General features: G+C 49.5%; 1 protein-coding gene across 6 annotated transcripts in view; it reads left to right on the top strand.

Annotated features, from left to right (window-relative positions):
• SMOC1 (SPARC related modular calcium binding 1) overlaps positions 1–21,016 on the top strand; it is a 158,068-nt gene that overhangs the window by 125,068 nt on the left and 11,984 nt on the right. For all 6 annotated transcript variants that reach the window (XM_035260837.3, XM_035260841.3, XM_035260835.3 and 3 more), the window contains exons 8-11: positions 1,982–2,174; positions 2,709–2,791; positions 4,616–4,721; positions 14,378–14,622. In XM_035260837.3, the coding sequence (XP_035116728.1) occupies positions 1,982–2,174; positions 2,709–2,791; positions 4,616–4,721; positions 14,378–14,622 (627 nt within the window). The remainder of the gene's footprint in view (positions 1–1,981; positions 2,175–2,708; positions 2,792–4,615; positions 4,722–14,377; positions 14,623–21,016) is intronic.

A 21,016-nucleotide genomic window follows, 5' to 3' on the forward strand; every position in this document is an offset into this window, starting at 1 on the left:
TGTTGCCTCTTTCATGGCATGAAATACGAGGTAGGAAAATAAGGCTACCAAACTGGGGTTGGGGGAGCTATTGAAAAATTCTTGCATAGTCCCCTTGAAGTTGCCATGGTACCTTCCCAGCCAGGGGCTGAAGTCAACATGCTGGATCTTTAAGCCAGGTTTCCCAAGGCCCCTCTCCCTGCTCAGTTTCTGTCTCTTTCCTGCCTCTAGATGCTGTTCTGGTGGTAGTCACAGTTGGAGGCAGAACCCCAAAGCCAATGTCTGTCGGCTGTTTAAGCTTCATTCTTCCTCTAGCCAGGGGGATTCTGTTTAGCTTTGCTATATCCACATTATGAAAACAGTAGCTTTTTCACTTCCCGAATTCAAAATTGTATTTTCTATTTTAATAGTAAATATGCTCCACCTACCTGCCTCTTGGCCCTCAGATCTTTTTCTGCCCCTAAGGAAATAGTCCTTTAACCCTGCAATGGGAGTCACTGGGCAATTGTTTTTGAGCATTTTCCTAGCAGTGAGATGCAGCATTATTTTCCTGTCAACTGACTTCTCTGTAAAACTGCATCGAGCTACTCTATGTCTCTGTGTATTCCTGCGGTTTGTTTAACATACATGCTTTACTTGTATGTGTGTCAGGCACAGAGCCATTATTTCAAGGAACTTGGCTTCTTTAGAGCGAAGTTGATCACTTGGGCTGTTGTTCAGTGCATAGCATGATTCTCCAGGTTGCTGATACCAAGTTCCTGGCTCTTAAGAACGGCATTTTTGTAACATGCTGTAATCATTCAGTGGGATGCTCAAGACTACATTCCTGTCAACTTCTTCAAGAGAAGAGTTGTAGAACAATGGTGTGAAGAAAATATAGCAGATAAATAAACAAGTAAATGAAAAATAAGGTAGTAGTTCAGGTTTGTGATATGATTCTTTTGTTATCAAAAAAGTTGATGTGTGCACCTGTGTTTCCATGTATGTATATACATAAAATCTAGGGAGCGTAGAGTGTTTAACTTTAGTGGGATTATAGGCTTTTCCAAAGTTTCTTTTTTAAAACTTCTTTATAGTAAGAAACCCAACACTATTTATTTTTAATAATTAAAACAAAAAGAAAACCACAAAAAAAAAAAAAAAAAAAAAAAAAAAAGGGAAGCCAGGCAGGCTCAGTGCTTGATTGGGAAGAATTTTCAGGTAAGCAGCTGTGCAGGTGTGAGACACCCTGGAGCTGTCCATGCTGGACACAGGGCACCATGCACTGTCTCAGCCTAGGACTGGCTGGGGGGAAACCAGGTTTGGCTGTTCAGACATGCTCATGTGTTCCTGAGGCTGCTGAGTACGGACACATTCTGGCTGGGCCTGTTTTCTCTACCATTGGATGGAAGCAGTGTTGTGTATTTCACTGAAGTTCACTCGATCTGCTTTGTCCAGCACATTGGAGGGTGGGGAAGAGCCAGGGTTGGTCCTTGTTTCTGCTCCTCCTGGGTGCCGAGCGTCACTCCACATGAGGCTTGTGGCCACGGCTCCATCCTGCTGTGACTGGGCTTGGAAAGGTCTACATGCAGAGGCATTCCTGCATCAGTTCCCAGGGCAGCCAGCCTCCTGCACCCTCCTCTCCTGCAGCCAGTAGGCAGCACATCAGCAGGAGCCACTCTGAAAACCGTGAGGCATTCCACCCTGGGGGCAAGCTGCCACTCTGAGAAAGGGCGTCCCTGGCGTCCCTGGCTGGCTCGTTGCTGCAGTTGAACCTATTTTGTGGGAATGCTAATGAATGCTGGCCCCAGAGATGGCCATGGGGAGGTTCTGAACCTCCAGCCCCCTCAGCATGGCACTGACATGGGAGACAGCTCTCTGTGGTAATTCATCAACCAGGCAGCTCATCAGTTCCTTGGGTCCAGGCCTGGTCCTTGCTATTTACTTTGGGTGCTGGTCACAGAAGACAGGAATGTTAAGTTATAGGAGTGATAGTCACCACAGTCTGTGTCTTCCTTTGCAGAGAAAGTCCACTCGTGTGACCAGGAGAGGCAGAGTGCCCTGGAAGAGGCTCGGCAGAATCCCCGCGAGGGTATTGTCATCCCTGAGTGTGCCCCTGGGGGACTCTATAAGCCAGTGCAGTGCCACCAGTCCACTGGCTATTGCTGGTGTGTGCTGGTGGACACGGGGCGCCCGCTGCCTGGGACCTCCACACGGTAAGCCCCCTCGGGCTGGGTCCTGGGAAAAACGGACCTGCTGCCTGTTATGCATGCTGGCATCTCCCAGCATTCCTTCCCTGCTTTGGTGGGAGTTGACTGCCTGGGAGAGCAATGATTTCATTCATGAGTAGAAGAGTTTCAGGTAGGAAGACCCTGGGACCCGGATTCTGCTCACAGGCCTGTCTCTTTCTAATGTAAGACTTTGGAACGGTACTTAACTTCTCTGAATGCCACTTTCCTGATGAGATTATTGCCCTGTCTAAGCCACTAGGTTCCATGGATCAAAAGATACTGTGTGCAGCTCAAATGTCATTGTTATTATGCTTGAGTGGTTGAAATGACATGCTTGAACATATCTCAATGGAAACACTGATTCTAAGATTGCCTTGTAGCTGCCGAACAGCGCAAGGGATATCGTGCTGCCCACCCTTGGTGCTTTAGGCTTGGTGACAACACAGATCATTGCTGGGCAGTAGTGACTGAGTAGGCTCAGTTGCCAGCCCCTTCCAACCCCCATATTTCTTTTCCCAGCTACGTGATGCCCAGTTGTGAGAGCGATGCCAGGGCCAAGAGTACAGAGGCAGATGATCCCTTCAAGGACAGGGAGCTACCAGGTGGGACACAATGCTGCCCCTGCTGGCGCCTTCACCTCCTTCTCTTCACGTACCCTCTCGTCATGCAGAAGAAGCTCTCTCTTCTTTGTTTCCCCATGTGTAAGACGGAGCCAGGAGCCATGGGATCTGCATCCCAGTCTGGGATTTATTCCTAATTAGCTCTGTGCTCTTGTGGATGTTGCTTCTCTTCCTTGTGCCTCTTCTCTTTGTAATGTAGTCATTACATTATAATGACATTACACTATAAGGTAATGACAGAGACAGATTAAAATTTTGTCTCTGCAATTCTGCAATGCGTTGTCCTTCTGAGGTCCATGGGGACAATGTTTTGGGCACCGTGAGTTATTTTTTCCAGGGCTGTGAGGATAAGATAGCTTACAGGGAAGGGTTGTCCTGAGTGATGTGGACAGTGTCTGTTGCCTGCTCTGAAGAGGCAGATGACCCCTGGTGACACAGGACCACCAAGAATGTGACGCAAGACATATAGGCAGGGCCCTCCGACCTCCAAATGGCTGCTCTGTGGGTTTCTCCTTATTTATAGTGATCTCTGCCTGCAAGTTACAGTAAAATTACTAAATATTGGTGGTTTGGAATCCTGTTGTCTTTACATAGCGCAAAGTCAGATCAGCAGTGGTGGGAAATTGGCCACCTTCCCTTGACCTGTTAGGACTCCAAATGAGAACTGAAAGCAGAGAGTTCTAAAAGTCAGGGAGTTTCCACATGAGGTTTGTAGAAATCACCCCATCACAAGAATGGAGTCATGGTGGCCAGGGTACGCCTTTTAGCCATCCCCTCAACAAATGTGGACTTGAGATGCTACTATGTGCAGGCACTGGGTATAATCTAGTGGTCAAAGTTGACATGAGACTTACAGAGTAGAGACTGATTGGAGACAAGTAAATGAATACGGGCACTTATAAACAGTCATGGCGGATACTCTGAAGGAAAAGCGGAATGTGCTGTGAGAATGGCAGGGAGAACCTGCTTCAGATTCCACAGAAGCATGTGTTGACCCTGAGACCTGGAGGATTTGGAGAGAGAAGAGAATGAGCTAGTTGCTGTGGAGAGGAGCATTGGGAGTAGCGTAGAGGGCCTATCTGGTGCTGGTGCTGGTGACTTTGTAGGACAACCATCTATCCAATTGCCCGGTGGTGTTTTCCCCAGCTACTTGGTATAGACATGGAAAAGGCTGTCTATGAGAAGGTTCATCTGTGTTTTACTGTGTTTTGCTGGAATAGTGCAAGGAGGAAAAGAGGAGCAAAGGACTTGGGAGTATTTACAAGAGAGATGCCATAGTTATCATCTAAGATGGATGAGGAGGGAGGTGAAAACAGGAGGAGGCTCTTGGATGGATCCGGTGGTAGGTATGCTTAAGTCAACTTTGACCACGGGGGTTCTGTCCCTCCCTTGTGCTCCCGCAGCTCCTGGTTCCTACCCCTAGAATAGTATTTTTTCTTACTTTAGGGTGAGCTTGGCTATTAGCTTGAGTTCTCCTGCAGATATAAACTTCGCCAGGATAAGGACCTTCTGTACTGTTCAGTGCTGGATCCCTAGTGTTTAACTTAGTGCCTGAGTTGATGTCTAGCAAAAATGTGTGGAATGGAAGTAAGCTGGAAGGATTATTTGGTCTGATGGTCCTCTGTGGGGTATGGGTAAAGGAGCTATGGAAGTTTATGAGACTCATCTGATCTGTAAACAAATCCCTAAAGTGGATTTGGCTAGACAAGAAGGGCTTTGAGAAGTTTAGGTAAGGATGGTAGTTGAGAAAGCTGTTGACTTGTTTATTACCAGGTATCTGCCTTCAAATCTCATTTTATCTTTTAGGCTGTCCAGAAGGGAAGAAAATGGAGTTTATCACCAGCCTACTGGATGCTCTCACCACTGACATGGTTCAGGCCATTAACTCAGCAGCGCCCACTGGAGGTGGGAGGTGAGGATATAGCAGGACTCAGGCTCAAAAGGGAATGTGAAGGCCCTTGACTTTTCAGATGCTGAGGGCAGGGTTTGGGGAGGGCAAGGGCTGGAAATTGATCTTTTTCCTGAAACCACATACCCATAGCTTTGATTCGCCTTCTGCTGAAAATCTTCCTGCTCCTCTACCTTCCCTGTTCTTTGGGAGCTGCTTGCGCCTCACTTTGAGTTACCTGATTTATAGGAAAGTCCACTTTCTGGGACTTCCAGCTGTTCAGTCTCAGAAGGCGATGGTTGGAGTGAGAGTTCTGAATGGCCGGAAGGATGATGGGCATATCACGGGGACAAGGAGAGCAGAGAGGAAGCACAAAGCACTTTGTGATTTTCTTCTCTCCTGAGAAGGCAGGAACCAAATGCCTTTTTGACCTCCTGAGAATTCAAGGAGCTCTTGGCAATGGAATTGGGCACTCACATAGCCAAATCCAGCTTAGATCAGGAATTGAGGTGGCAGCTGAAGCAGTCCTGACACGAGGCTGAAATGCATATGCTCCCCAGTAACTAGCATCGCTGGCACTCATGAGTTTGGGCCCATTATGCCAGTCGGTTGGAGATGCATGTGTGCATTCATCCACCACTTACCACCCTCTGAACATGGAAGACATGGCAAACATTAAGCTAAGGATGAGGTATCTGGGGATATGAGACATGTCCCACCTTCAAAGGATGCAGCCTAGTGGGGATACTAGACCATAGATAGATATTTACAGACTCTGTGGTGAGTGCTAGGACAGAAGTGGAAGAACAGAGAATGGTTGTCTAACTGAGTCTGGAAGAGTCAGAGAAGACTTCCTGGAGGAGGTGATAGCTGAGCTGAGTTTTGAAGGATAGGCAAGACTTAGCCGGTCAAAGAAAAGAGAAAGCCATTCCAGGGAGAAGAAAAGAATATTGTGGCTCCAAGAAAGTGCATGTCTGTGGTTCAGTTAGGTTGGGCTGTGGTGGACAGGCAGTGGAGGAGGAGGCGGAGGAGGTGAGAGTTGTGATTGGGAGGTGAGAGAGGTGGGCGGGACTCAGATCCCGAAAGGCCTTTGAGACGTGCTGAGTAAGACTCCTGCTTATGAAGCCCGAAGGGGAGGCACAGCAGGGACTGGTGGAGACAAGCGGAGGAGTGTCTCAGCTCCTTACAGCAGCAGGGGAGGTGGCGTAGGCTTGGCAGGGATGAGCAGCCTGGCTTTAAACTTTCACAGCTCACTGAGGAGAGGGAGCTAGTCCCCCTGCATCTGTCCAGCGGCAGAGTTGTTATCAAGAAGGCAAGGAATGCCACCAGGAGAACAAGCCTAGGCCTGTGGAAGGCCAACAGCATGGCTCCCTCAGTGGCGATTCCTAGGACCATGTGGTATGTATTTAGGGTAGGAGTTTAGGGCTCCAAGCAGAGCTGTTGACAGTCCTGCATTCTGAGGCAGGGGAGGCAGCTGTTTTGAAAACCCAATTTTATATCAAATCAAAGTAAGTGCACACAATAGCCAAGAGGTGGAAACAACCTCAATGCCCATCAGTGGATGAATAAGGAACATGTGGTATGTGTCTGTGGTGGAGTAATATTCAGTCTTAAGAGAGAAATCCTGTTATATTGAGGACATTACGCTAAGTGGAACGAGGCAGTCACAAACACAGATGCTGCGTGATGCCACGTGCATGAGGTATCTGAAACCGTCAGACATGGAAGCAGATAGTAGAGTGCCAGTTGCCAGGGATTTGTGGGAGTTACTGACCAATGGGTGTTAAGTTTCAGCAAAGCAAGATGAAGAAGTCCCAGGGATGCTGCACAACACTGTCCTTGAGTTCACAGCTCAGTGCTCTACACGCAGATGTTTGTAACAGGCTAAATCTCCTGTTTGGTGTTCTTACCAAAACACTTTTTTTTTTTAAGAAAAAGGAGAAAAAAGAAAAGAAGTGAGTGCCGTGGTTGCCCATCTTGGAAACTGCTTCTTGGGTACTTGTGTGAGCCCCCCATGGTCCCGTGAGCTCTGAGGCTGGTTTCTGGCTGGGGTTCTGTTTCTGCTGCTCATGTGGGTGAGGGCCAGCCCTCCTCCAGGAGGAGCACAGCACTAAGTCTGAGAAAGATGAAGATGGGGTCCAACAGGCTCACAGATGGGAGCTGCTCCAGGCAGCCCATGGTACTCAGCCGCTCAGGCTCCGAGACAGAGAGGCTGGCATCCGGATCTCCAAGAAGAGGGGCGAGGGTAAATTTTGAAAAGGCATGTTCAGTATTGTTGGCCTTTATGTTATTTGTGTTTAGAATATGAAAAAATGCCTGTTGTTGGCCGGGTGCGGTGGCTCACACCTGTAATCCCACTTTAGGAGGCCAAGACGGGTGGATCACGAGGTCAGGAGCTGGAGACTATCCTGGCTAACATGGTGAAACCCCATCAGCCTGGGTGACAGAGCAAGACTTCGTCTCCAAAAAAACCTGTTGCTTTATGCAAAAACAGGCATGAGAAATTTATGTTTTATGTTTATATTTATGTTTAGAAGAGAGAAAAAAAGAAAAAAGGTGGGTCATGGGCTTAAACATTTCTGGTCTGGAGCTTCCCACTTACATCTCCCTGCAGGCTGCTGGCACTGCCCCCAGCTTGGGGGTCCCACTTGCAGTTCTGCCTGAGTCCTAAAGAGGCAGAACTTCAAACTCCCCCTTGGTTGCTTTCCCAAGAGCACCAAGTGGTCTCCGCTGCAGGTGGGGGATGCAGATGGGCCCTGCTGCCAGGGGAAGTCAGGATTTGTGCCTTATCCTCAAATGGCAGGCAGAAGGGATTTTTGCAGGCAAGGAAAGCTATGAAATTTATAATTTTTTTAATACCAGTGTGTCCTTAGGGAAGAGGCTCTCTTTTCTATTCTATTGGAAGAGGTTTCTCAAAAAAATAATTGTTCCAAAACATGTTTTTCATTTTAAGTTCATATTAGCTTGACCACGCTTGGTTTCAATGGGAATGAAAGATTTGAACTGCCTTTGGTAGTTATGTTACCTAAAGGCTGGACTTTAATCAAAAGACAGACAAGATGCTCCAAGAAATCATTTAGAAATCAAGGAAGTGGGTAGCGAAAGGGAGAAGAAAGAGAGAAACTGCTATCCAGGAAGGTAGCCTCCAGGTTACCAGTGTAGTGACAGGGTTTAAGGCCATCCCAGATCTTCCAGGAAGATCTATATTCAGCAAAAGCCCTAACTCTGACCGGGGCTGGCCCTTCAGGACAATCTTGCCAGCCCTGCCTCTCCCCATGTATTATTCTCCTTCCCACCGTTGTGTTCCAGGCACTGAATCTCTTCAGTTCTGGTTCCTCAAACAAGTCAAGCTCTTGCCTGTTCCAGGACCTCTATGTCAGTTGCTCCTAGAATTCAGTTCCCCATCTTCCCATGATTGGCCCGGCTTATCTATTTTAATGTCACCTTCTTAAGGACCACTCAATCTACATGAGCTGCCTGCTCACCCTGTACCTCAGCACCCCTTTTTAACACTCAGCCTGGTGTATATCACGGTCTGATATTTTGCTGGCTTGTTGATGATATATTATCTGTCTCTCCAAACCCAATAAGAATTTAAGTTCTATGAGAGAAGAAACATTTTCTGTCTTCTTCTCTGCTGTATTCCCAGAGCTTAGACTAGTGCCCGGCACTGCTAAATATGTTAAATGAATAAACAGCTAGAGGGATGGGGGATAGATGGATGGATCCCTGTCTTGATAAGACCCTTTTCTGGCACATCAGAGGGTCTGTCGACCATCTCAAGACCAAGTGTAAGGTTGGAGCCAGCTGTCAAGTTTACTGTGATGCTATTTTGTAAACAGGGCCCTTGGGCACCCTGGCTGGGCCTCAGGGGTGCTGTGCAGACAGACCCTGGCCAGTCATCCCTCTTGTTTGATGGAAGAGCAGAGGTATGGAGCAGCTGGAAGTCAGGTAGCTTGTCTGACAGAGACAATTAGGAAGCCCAGGCTTCCTGCATTTTGGCCTTGGTTGTGGAGTTCAGGCAGAGTTGGGGCTGCAGGCATGAGGTTAATGAAGCATCTGATCCCTCCTGTATCCTCTCAGACTCTAGCAGTTAAAGCTGGACATCGACTGAGGCCAGGGAAACAGTCCTATTTGGGGACAGTGGGAAAAAGGGATGGAAGATGTTTGGATAGTGCAGAGAAAAAGGTGTCTTCCTCCCAATCTGCTTCCTGTCGGCCATGGAGTTGTTGGCTTTGCATCAACTCTCACCTTTCAACCCGCCCCTGGTATGAGCTTCCCGCTAGGTGGGGCGTCTGAAGAAAAGGGCGTAGTTTCTGGCCTTGGAGGGGAGATCTAGAACAACCGTATGAAAGCAGTGCAAAGTTGGTGGGCTAATAGAGGCTGAGAAAGTGTTGAGGGGACCCTGGGGAAGCCAGGGAAGGCTTTTCATGGGAGCAACAGTGGAGCTTACAAATGGGAAAATGTCTGACCTAGATGGACCAGGGGTAAGGGCCTTCCAGCAGAGGGGACCATGTGGGTAGTGAGGTGTGAGCAGGGTAAGACATGAAGAAGGAGCTGTAGGAAGTAGTATGGTTTATGTTTGGAAGTCAGGATGGAGACCGGTAGGAGGTGAGGCTGCAGAGCTGGACAGAGCCCAGATGGTGCTGGGTCCTGGGAATCAAGCTGCAGAGCAGAAGGGAGCTACAAAGTTAGGTGGGCATTTTTGCAGAGTCATCCCGATGGCACTATGGAAGCAGGATTGGAGAGGAGCAAAATAGGCAGGAAGATTATAGCAAGTGCTAGCGTGAAGGGTGATGAGGACATGGAATGTGGGAAAGGGATGATTTGCTGAAGCTTTTGTAAAGAAATCGATAAAACTTTCAAGACTTGCTAGATGCAGTGAGTGGAAGAGTGGGAGGCATCTACTCCCTTTTCTGGCTGGATTTAGTAGCAAAAAGCAGTGCTACAAAGATCTAAAAATAGGCAAAGTAGAATGGGGTGTCTGCAGAAACTCTATGGCAGGTGCATGGGAGGGGGTGCCTTGCAAATATCACTGGGTGATAGCCCTTCTCCGTGAATATTTTCTGGGTGAGTGAGTTAACCCTTGGGCTCCTCTGGCCAGAGCTCCAGGAGGCAATGCTCCCCCTTAGATCAGCCTTCCCGTAGCAACCATAGCATTTATCAGTCCCGAAGTTAGATTTCTGAGATCTCAGCTGCAGTCTTCTAGAGCAGGGACACCCTCTCCTGGCTCCACTCTGACCTAGGGAAAGTCAACTTTGAGGGGAGGTGGGAAGGGCTGTGTGAGCCTCTTGGCCCTGCACGTGGTCCTCCAAGGGGAGACTGTACTGTGGTTTCCTCCTTCCTGCCCGGTGTGGTTGCCCGTTGATGGCTTTGCAAGAAAGAGGCTGGAATGTGGCTGACTTGGCATTTCCCTGCTGCACCCGCACAGCTGGCGGGGCCTGGACCCAACTCCAGACGGGGCTCGGTCTGCTTGGCTTGGCTAGTGCCTCCAGGCTGTCCCGCCTTACCTTCTCTAAAACTGCTTAGTACAGCAGAACTGGGCCTGAGATCTTGGCCAAAGCAGGTTTCCTTGTGGTAAATGGAGCTGGCTCTCCAGCTGTGCGTTGCAGCCAAGGCCTGGCAGGGCTGAGGCTGCAGAAGCAAAACTGAAAGTGCTGCAGGAGAAGGGTGGCCGCACTGCCTCTGAAACTGGGAGAAGGCTCCGTGAGGCCAGCTGGGGGAGGGACTTGGCTCTAGTGGGGTTCCTCATCCCTGGGGGCAAAAGTCAACAGGACAGCCACAAAAACAGCCCAGAGGTAGTGCAGACACTGGCGTTGTCTGGCTCATATTGTCTGAACCATAGTCTTCCAAAATCTGGAATTTGGTGTCATTTGGGTGTGTCTTTCCCTACCACATTCAAGGAAACTTGGATATTCTACCTACCCAGTGGGCCCTTTTAGTAGAAGTAGAACATTACCCATGGAGAAGTCTGCAGTGTAGACAAGTGAGCGCTGTTACCCTGATCCCAAGGAGCCCTCGCTCCCTCTGACTTAGGTCCCCAGCCTTTGCCTGATGAGCAGCATTGAATTCAGCGGTCTTGGCCTCCAGTGGAATATGTTGGGAGCCTGAGGTCAGTGTAAGCCTGGAGCTGGGAGGAAAAGAGGGAGGTTGCAAGACTTGGGCTGTGGCTTTGCTGTTAGGGTGTCAGTGGGTGACTGAGGGGGCCTAATTGTGATGGAAAGTCTCTAGCAAAGACTGCTTGAGAGACTCCCGAAGCTCTGGGGGAGGCCTCCCTGCTCCATGTCTATCCAGCACCCCCACAGGAAAAAATCTCAGATTCTGTTCCATTAACAGAGGGCTCTTGGGTCTTCTTTTGCACACACTTACTGCTGTGCCAGGACTCCCGCTGGATCCCAGTCTTAGCCAAGAGCTTGCATAAAGCATGGTGGGTACCTGCTCTCAATGTCCTCTGTGACTTAAGGCTGTGGCCAGGCCAGAAACTTGATTTACACAGTTTTAAAATCCATTGCCTCCAATAGTTTTGTTGGAAACAGGGAAACTAGCCCAGAACCCCTCCCAGCTGCTGTCGTTTTGTCTCCCTCCGTCTTCTCCTAGAAGCATTGTGCTTAAACACTCTCCCTGGGCCATGGCTAGAGCCTCCATTCCTCCAGATCAAGAGTTTTGTTTCTGTCTTTTTTTTTAACCTGAGTCCAGGGACGTTTAATGGGCTTTAGGGAGTCCGTTACTCTCCTAAAATCTGCAGGCTTCTCTGTGTATGTGCATTTCTCTAGAGAGAGAGCCTACATCTTTGGGTAGGTTCTCAGAGGGTCCGCAATCCTTCATGGACTCAAAGCTGAGAAGTTCTGCTATTAATGTACTTGGAGTTTGGCCTTGCCAAAGTGTTGGATGACCCTCGGGGTATCCAGCTTACAGGTAGAGGTTGGGCTCTCTTACTTGGAGGTTTTGGGGTGGTTTTGGCAGCCAAAGGAGTTCAGAAGCAGAGAGTATCATGCTAGCTGGGAAGGAGGGAGGAAGGCAGCAGGACACTCAGGCCCCACAGGGCAGGCTGTGGCTCGTGGCAGTGTTAGAAGGAGCCCAGAGGCACTGCTTGGAGAGGCTCAAAGTATCTCTCCCAAGGTGGTGAGCACTGCGCATCTTAGCCCAGTGGCTCACCTGGGAGCCAGGCAGGGTTGTGGGCAGCAATCAGATGTCATGGTTTCCCTGCACTGGGAGGTCCTGATGGGAGTGAAGAGAGTCGAAATGTTGTTTTTCTGGTAAGGAGATGGCAGAAAGGGAAAGTCAGAAGAGAGGCAGGGAAAGGGGCAGGAGCCAGATGATGGTCACTCTCAGGCGTGGAAGGAAACTCTTGGAGGTTGTAAAGTCAGGAAGAAGAACTGCTTCTTGCTGCAAAATAGCCTGAAGGTGGGTGGCGGAGCTCTATCAATGGAGTTGCTGAAAGTTGGACAGATGGGAGCCCCAGAAACACGTGTTGGAGGGACGTGCCTCCCCTGGCAGGGCCTCTGGGTGGGATGACCTCATCCCTTCCCGTCTCAGCGACTGAGGCTTTATTATTCCAGCCTCTAGGTAGACATTACGCTATACTGAGCCTAAAGGTTAAAGGAAGAGCTGCCTTTGCCTTGGAACTCTCATGGCTCCCTGGTGGTGGGGGGCTGAGCAGGAAGGTCCCTGAGTGCCTCCCCCATTGTCTGAGAGAACCCAGTTCCCTTCCTTGGGGGCCTTCTGTCTCTCCCTCACAGCCTGTGTCCTCGCTGCTGTTTAGGGAAAGGCAGGGACAGACGGGTCATTCCCCTACCTGCACCAAGAGCATCCCAACAGAAATTTCTGCCTGTGCAGCTGGTATATACCAAAGGGGCCATCTAAGAGTGAATATTGCAGGTAAAATAGGAGAAGATGGAAAACACCAGAACACTGCCTATGCTGGCAGTGACAAAATCTGAGGTCTGCAGTGAATAACTTCGTGCCTGTTTTAAAGACCTCCTGAGCCTGGTTTCCATGACAGACTAAGCAGATCTCCTAAGAGTTAGAGGAGATCTCCACGGTTCCTCACACCTTCGGCCAGGTACTGAGTTAAACCTGTCAGGATGAGGTCCCCCTGGCAGATCCACTAATTGCATCCTCCTGGAATCAGTCCAGGATGCCCGGAGTACCTGCCCAAGACTGAAATTCACCTAATTAGGAATAGGCATCTAACAGGGATGGATGGATGGATGGCTTTCTTTTCCCCCATAATGTAACTTCTTTTTACCTGAACTTGGAGGTTACCTGTGGGGATGGGTGGAAGAGGAGGAAGTTTGCTGACTTGTTCATAGGGGAAGGGTCAGAGATGATCTCCTTTCTGGAAACCTTTCAAACCCCAGAGAAGAGAGGGTGGCATGACAAGTGCTTTGAATAGTTTTCCCACCAGGAGCAGCTTCAGAACGTGCAGACAGGCCTTGAACCCTGGTCCAGGATCCCTGTGGAACAGTGAGCTCTCTGCCCCGATTTCGACCTCTGGTATCACAGGCTCTGTCCCAGTGTCCTGGACTCTGAGGATGTGAATGTGGGACTTCCAACCTCAACCTTATTCTCCTTCCCCAGGGAAGTGCACAAGGGCCTCGATCACATTCACTCAGTGCCAAGCCCTGGGAACAGGAGCTTGGGGTTCATGGGGTTCCATTCTCCTGGTAGTGATCCAGTCAGTCCCTCTATAATAAACCCATTATTGGCTTAAAAAGTTGTAAATCATAATTATCACCCTGACTCCTTTTTGGAAGAAAATGGGACACAGCTAAGTACATAACATAGCTGGGTAGGCCATTGCATACACAGAGACGTCGGTCTTGTAACTTGATGGGGGACTGTGGCAGACATGGTTGTGATCACCTCTGGACTCCAGGAAATGTTCTTGGTGACTCTAGTCCAGTGTTTCTCAGCAGAATCACCTGGTGGTGTTGGTAGGTAGGTAGTTTCCTGGGCCCACCCCAGACCTCCTGACTAAAACCTCGGGCTGGAGAGATGCATCCCCAGTCGGTCCAGGCTTTTCCAGTTTTAGAGCTCCTGTTTGTGTCTGTCCCAGTTGCCCTCTTCTCTCAATTCCTGCTGCACTGGGTGTCCAGCAGTGATGGACCGTGGGAAACCCACACTCCACATTCAGTTGTCATTACTGTTCTCACTTTTGTGGCTCTGTCTCATAGAGACAGTGAGCCGCTTCGGCCAGGGGTGCACCCTCCAGGGCCCAGACTGGCACTGGGTGTGCGGTGGATGCTCAGAGCACTTTCCCCAGAGTCACGTCCATCCCAGGGCACATGCTTACCTGTGATGAGCAGCTTGTCTGCAGTGAGTGCTAGGCCAGGGGAAGGACCATTTGGATTCTAGCTCTGGTTTATTCGGTGAATTAGATCAAGTCAGTTCGTCTTGAGCATCCATCATGCACAAAAACACTTCCGGCTCTGGTAGATGGCAAGGCATGTTCATGTAATAAGGATCCACTTGGGGAGCCACTAGAAAAGAATTGTCCATTCTTGGGATTTGAGTCAGAGATGGCTTGATGCTGCCACAGGCTGAGCTGCTCTGGGTGACTTTGGCTTGGAGGAGCCGTTTCTACCTGACCTTCTGTGAAGTAGTCACGGCAGGACTGACAGTTCCTGCAAGATCCTGAGTGGTGTTCTCTGGGGTGGGGGTGTTTGACAATGGCCCAGGTTCTCAGAGCCAGACCCCAGCCACACCCTGGAGGAGCGAGTGGTGCATTGGTATTTCGGCCAGCTGGACAGCAATAGCAGCAATGACATTAACAAGCGGGAGATGAAACCCTTCAAGCGCTATGTGAAGAAGAAAGCCAAGCCCAAGAAATGTGCCCGGCGTTTCACCGACTACTGTGACCTGAACAAGGACAAGGTCATCTCACTGCCCGAGCTGAAGGGCTGCCTGGGCGTTAGCAAAGAAGGTGAGTCCTCTCCCTGTGCTCCTGGCCTTTCAATACTTGCCCACACCCAGGCACGGGACCAAGGGCTCTCTGATACATGAGATCCCAGCTACTCACCTATTCAACAACTATTTGCTGGGAGTGTGCTATGCTTCATGCGAGATGTTTGAGACGGTGGTGGAATTGACTGATAAGGTCCCTATCCTTGCACAGGAGACAGAGCTTAAATAAGCACTCACATACGCTGTGGTAAGTGCTGTGAGAGTGTGCTAGGGTGGGCCAGGCTACAGTCACAAGTAGACCCATACATCATGGCTCAAAACAGTGGAAAATTTTTGTCTAGCACGTGTAATAGTTCAGCATGGTCACATGTTATAGGGTATGTGTGTGTGTGTGTGTGTGTGTGTGTGTGTGTGTGTGTAGGGGAAGGAGTAGGGACAGGGATTGCTCTCTATAGTCACTCTGGGATCCAGGCTGAGAGTGACTCAGCTGTCTTCATCATGTGGCTTCTAAGGTTACTCTGGGAGTCATCTCCAGCCTTAGTCAACCAGATGGAGTAGACATGAAGCAGCACATGTGAGGGAGTTTTATGGGCCAGTCCTGGAAATGAGCCTCATTCTTGCTGGTATTTCCCTGGAAATGACCCTCATTCTTGCTGGTATTTCACTGGAAATGACCCTCATTCTTGCTGGTATTTCACTGGAAATGACCCTCATTCTTGCTGGTATTTCACTGGAAATGACCCTCATTCTTGCTGGTATGTCACTGGAAATGACCCTCATTCTTGCTGGTATTTCACTGGAAATGACTCTCATTCTTGCTGGTATTTCCCTGGAAATGAGCCTCATTCTTACTGGAATTTCACTGGAAATGACCCTCATTCTTGCTGGTATTTCACTGTAAATGACCCTCATTCTTGCTGGTATTTCACTGTAAATGACCCTCATTCTTGCTGGTATTTCACTGGAAATGACCCTCATTCTTGCTGGTATTTCAGTGGCAATGACACTGATTCCACTGGTATTTCACTGGCCAGAACTTGGTCACTAGGAAGGCTGGGTTATATGGGCCAGCCCTGAAAATGTTACACATTCCTGCTCATAATTCACTGGCGAGAACTCAGTCACTAGGGAAGGAAACCCAGGACGAGGGCAGCATGAATTCTGGCAAACAGCTAATCATCTCTGTCACAGTAGAGCAAGCACAGAGCATTGTAGCAACATATATAGGGACACCCAAGACACTAAGGAGCAGACAGCCTTGGAAACCTTTGTGAAGGAAGTGGTGCCTAAAGCAGGGCTCAGCAAACAAAGACCTGAATGCTCCATCCAGTCTGCAGCCTGCTTTTGTGCAGCCCATGAACTAATAATGTTTTTTGCAGTTGTAAAGGTCTGTACGATTTTTACGAAAGAAGATTATATAACAGGGACTGTACATGGCCCACAAAGCCTAAAATATTTACTATCTAGTCTCTTGCAGATAAATTTGCCAACCTATGGTCTAACCCAACACTGGAAACGTAAGTAGGAGGTGGCCAAGCAGACGGGTCGGGAGACTAAGAGTGTTCTAAGCTGAGGCAAATGAGGAGTGAGAAGCTCTGGAAGTGAGGAAACAGTTTTCAATGAGCTGAAAGATGTGTGTGTGACTGAAATGAATATTTTAACAGCGATAGGAAGAGCTGGGGTGGTGACAAGAGGCGAGGTGAAGTTGGAGAGTTCTTAAATTCAGGTGAAAGAATTTAGACTTTATGAGGGTAGTGGAAAGCTGCTGAAGGGGTTCAATCAGAGAATTGTTAGTATCAGTTTTTCTTTAAAAAGTATTCTGGCCGCAGGGTGGGACATGGATTGGAAATGGGCAAGGCAGGGTCACCCAATAGGAGGCATGGCACAGTCCAGGCTAGAGTGATGGGGGGTCAGGTTATGAAAACACAGCATGTGAGGGGGATGGAGAGAAATGGGTGACTGGAGATCAAGTTGGGTATGGAGCAAAGGTGAGTTTGTGCTGCTGGAGGCAGGGCTGCTCACTGAGATGTGCAACATGGAGGGAAGAGCAGGTTAGGTGCAGAGGGCTGGGGGAGACCCAAATATGGTTTGGACATGTTGAGTTGGATGCATGTGAAGGATGAGTGGCTCTGTAATGCAGGTGAGGGGTCTGAAGATGCAGATTTGGGTGATGCTGACTTATTTGAAATGAAAGCTTTGGAAAAGGTAAGATTACCTAGGGAGAGAGTTTAGCAGAAGAAGACAATAAGGCATCTTCCTTCTTCCTCAGCTGTCAGCATAAACCCAAAGAATAGCATGGGAAATGGATGGATTCCCATAGGAACCTGCGCTTGGGAGCCGCGCCCTTCGTGGCTGTTTGTGGCCTTGGTTCTGAGGCTTGCTGGTGTGTGACTTCACCACTCTGGGCATGCCTGTCTGATGAGGATGCTTCTCTGTTCCCATGGTACTTGGAGTCTCCAGGACTCAGTAATGTCATGGTTCAAACCCGGCCTCTGCCCGGCCTTGCTCTTTTGCAGCTTGAGTGTCCCCTATCTGAAATGCCTGGGACCAGAAGTGTTTGGAACTTTTTCAGATTTTGTGATACTTACATTACATGTACTGGCTGAGCATCCCAAATCACCAATCTGAAATCTGATGTGCTCCAGTGAGCATGTCTTTTGAGCATCATGTCAGCGCTTAAAAGGTTTTGGATTTTGGAGCGTTTTGGATTTCAGTTCAGTACAAATGACTGAACCATTCTGCATTTCAGTTTCTTCATCTGTCTAATGGGAATAATGCTGGAGTCTATCTCATAGGACTGTTGTGCTGATTAAATGGGACAGTGAGTGAAAGCAGTTCCCATAGTGCCCGAGCCATTGAAATAACTCAGTTTAGTATTAGTATTCTTCTTCATAAGATGACTGCCTCTCTCAGTAGCACTTGTCACACTGTATTGCACTTTACTGTTCCAATTACCTCTCTCTCAGTTTCTAACCTCTAGCACAGTACATGGCACCTAGTCGTTCATTAAGTCCTTGTGAAATGAATGAACAAGTGAAAGAATGAATGGATGAGGGGGTTGCCCCTTCCAGCGACATTACGCTCTGACACACTTGGAATTTGTGGTCCTTTTGCAGAGCACAGCAGATGGCCAATATCGGGAAGAGACTATCCAGTGTTCATGGTATCCAGGCATACCAGGGGCACTCCTGGGCTGAGCGACAATGCTCTGTACTGACACTGCTTTCTGCCCCCTTCCCATGCTGCTAGTCCTGGTCTGCACAGCACACAGAAGTCAAACAATGGCTGAGTGTGGTGACCTCAGGTCCACCGAGCTCAGGGAGCCCTCCTAGCCTTCCTCTGAAGCCTTTCCAGGTGCCAGGTGTCTGTCAGTCTCAGCTGACACATAGGACCTGACAGAAGCATCCAGAGAAAACTGTGAACTGGAATGTAGCATTTAGAGATCACTGGTCATCTGGATGTTCCTTCTCGACCCAGGCTCAGCTGGGAACAAGTGTTACTTTCAGTTATCCTCAAAGCTTTGCCTGCAGAGGCCCCTAGGGTGCTTTGGAATGCAACTGTCATTCTTCTTAGCCCAATAATCCACCTCAAAGGTAGGACTATAAAGACCGGAGAGCTTTGGAATTACTGTCGACCCCTAAACACATTGCCTAGCTGACAGTCTACCCAGAGAGCCCGTGTCTGTGACATGTCTCCGCATGTATATGCACGTGTCTGTGCACGTCTCTCTGGGTAGGTCTGAATGTGCATGTCTGTGTCTCTTGGTATATGGGCTACACGTGTGTCTTTAAGTATGGCTGTGTGTGCATGTCTATACGTATGTGCGCATGCATTGTGCGTATGTGTGTGTGTGTCTGCGTATGTGCATGGTGGAGTGAGGGAGAGTAGAACCCTGAGATAAGAGGAAGAGAATATATAGGATCGATCAATGGGGTGGGGTGAAGTAGAGGCTGCGTAGACTTAAAGCCTATGGAGAGGCAGAAAGGATTCCTCTGTCCCCACTCTCCCTTTCAGCACATACCACGGGACACACTGCAATAGACCCATGCAGTCCAGAGCTAGAAGTCTCCTTGGGTAATCTAGTCTACTTTGCAATCTAGGAGTCAAGGCTAGCCAAGAGAGGGGTAGCCGTTTGCTCAAGGGTACATGTGAGGTACCACCACTGCTGGTGCTTGGCCTAGCCTTAGGATTCCTGGGCCAGACTGCTGTCCTCTCCATGAGAAGGACCCCAGCATGTTTGAAGATGTCGCCTTGTGTGAGCAGGCCATTGTTGCTTGCCTGGGGAAGCCAAGAGAGTGGCCAGTGGGTAGTCTGGGGAAGTGGGGGGTGGGGGGCAGACCGGCCTGGGGGCAGTGTGGGCAGGAGTAGAAGGTGTTTTGGGGGTGAGGGTGCCACCAGCAACCTGAGCTGGGAAGCCCACAGTTTCCAGGCAGGCAGTGCCTGTGGGATGCCGGACCACTGTTGGGAGGCCCAGGAGTGGCCTGGGAGACCATGATCAGGCACAAGTTGGGGCTGGAGAAAGAGCAGAGGCCCTGAGGTCAGACAGGCCTGGCTTGATTTTAATCCCAGCTCTGCCACCTGCTGGGTCTGTAACCCTTGGCAAGTTACCTAAACTCTCCAAGCCTCCATTTCCCCATTTGCAAAGTGGAGAAGATAGTACCTGCCTCAATGATTTGGTGAGGATTTAATCAGGTGTGTGTGAAGAACTTAGCACGGTACCTGGTACACAGTGAAGGCGCAAAAGAAATTGGTAGCAGTAGAGGAACATGTCCAGGGGCTGAAGGCGTGACTTTCAGAACTGCTCCCTCCATCCCTCTGTTCTGCGCGGGGGCAGAAAAACCCCTGGGGTAGATGGTGTGCGGCGGCTCGGGAGCAGAGCCTATGCATTGGTCATCCATCTGGTGTTGTGCGGTGCCCCCTGGTGGGTTGCAAGGGGCTTGCATGCTGGTGGGGGCAGAAGCCAACTTGGGAAAGGATGCAGAGCCTTGGGGACCAGCCAAGTTTTGGGTCCAAGGGACTGAATTTTTGGAAATAGCACTTGAACATAGATATTTTACCAACAAGATTCCTCCCTGGAGAGCTGAATTCTCTGCATAATATGCCTCTTTCTTAACTTTCCCAATTTATAAAGCACCTTCACTGGGATCATTGTCACCGTCCTGTGAGACAGGTGGGGTGGGGTCTAGTGCCTTCATTTCTCAGAACTACCAGCTCTTCTTTTGCCTTGTCTGAGGATATCACCTGCCTGGGGCTCAGCCTTCTTCTCCTCAGTCCTCCCTGGCAGCTCGGAGCATGATACTGGGGGCAGCTAGCTAGGTTGGAATTCACTTTGCCACATGGAAGCTGTGCCATCCTGGGTGGGTTATCTAACATCTCCAAGCCTCAGTTTCACCATCCTGAGATGGAGATAATTTTATCACTCTCAAATAAAGTCACTCTGAGTATTAAGTGATAGGACTTAGGTAACAGGATTAGCACAGAAGCCTCTACGAAAGAGAGCCGGTTTCGGCTGGCTGTCCATTTCACTTCATACCTCTCAGCTTGGTGGGCGGGACTGCTGTGTGCCTCCTTTTTTGATGTACTGACATTTCTACTTGACATGGAGAGAAGTGGCTCTGGAGGGAATGGAGGAAAGGTGGGATTTGAAATCAGCAGCCTGGCTCTGCCACTTCCCACCTGCCTGCCTTGGGCCTGTCACCCTCTTTCAGAGTTCATGTCCTCCTCTGTAAAATTAGGTAAACCAATATCCACCCCCCGCCCAGTCCACCCCATGTCCTGTCTCTCTTTCTCCGGTGGTAAAGAATATTGGCATAACCCAGGGGACATGGAGCTGGGCTTGGGTTCTGCAGCACCGTGCACTCCTCAAAGCCCTTTCTCCTCCTCCATGAATTCAGTGGATCCTCAAGGCAGTTCTGTGAGGATCCTCAAGGCAGCTGTGGTTCTAGGTCCCAGGCTATAGACTGACCCAGAGAGTTTCAGGATTGTGCACAGAGTCACGTGGCCCTAAGCATCCCAGGGCAGGCTCAGCTCTTAATGTGCTTGCCCCCAGCTCCCTGCTCCTTTTCAGGAGACCAGGTCCTGCTGGAGCAGGCATGGCAGTTTCCACAATGGCTCGGACTCTTGTGGGGAGACGTGGGTGTCAGCAGAATGAGCCTGGACTTTGTGTAAGTCACTCATCTGCTCTCAGTTGCTGCTGGATTCCTTCTACTCTGACATTTTGTGACTTGGGAAATCAAGACCTGGGACAGTTCTGCCCATGTGCATCAGCACCAGAGCCCTTCTTAGTGGACAGCTGAGGGATTGCAAGGAGGTGCCCAGTAGGAGCCAGCCTTATGGAAAATGGACTTTGTGTAAAGGCACTGGCCAGTAATAAGTTCACCTGGGTCCATAGATGCCCACAGAGCAGAAACCAG

Source organism: Callithrix jacchus, chromosome 8, assembly GCF_049354715.1.
Source record: "Callithrix jacchus isolate 240 chromosome 8, calJac240_pri, whole genome shotgun sequence".
Lineage (NCBI taxonomy): Eukaryota > Metazoa > Chordata > Mammalia > Primates > Cebidae > Callithrix > Callithrix jacchus.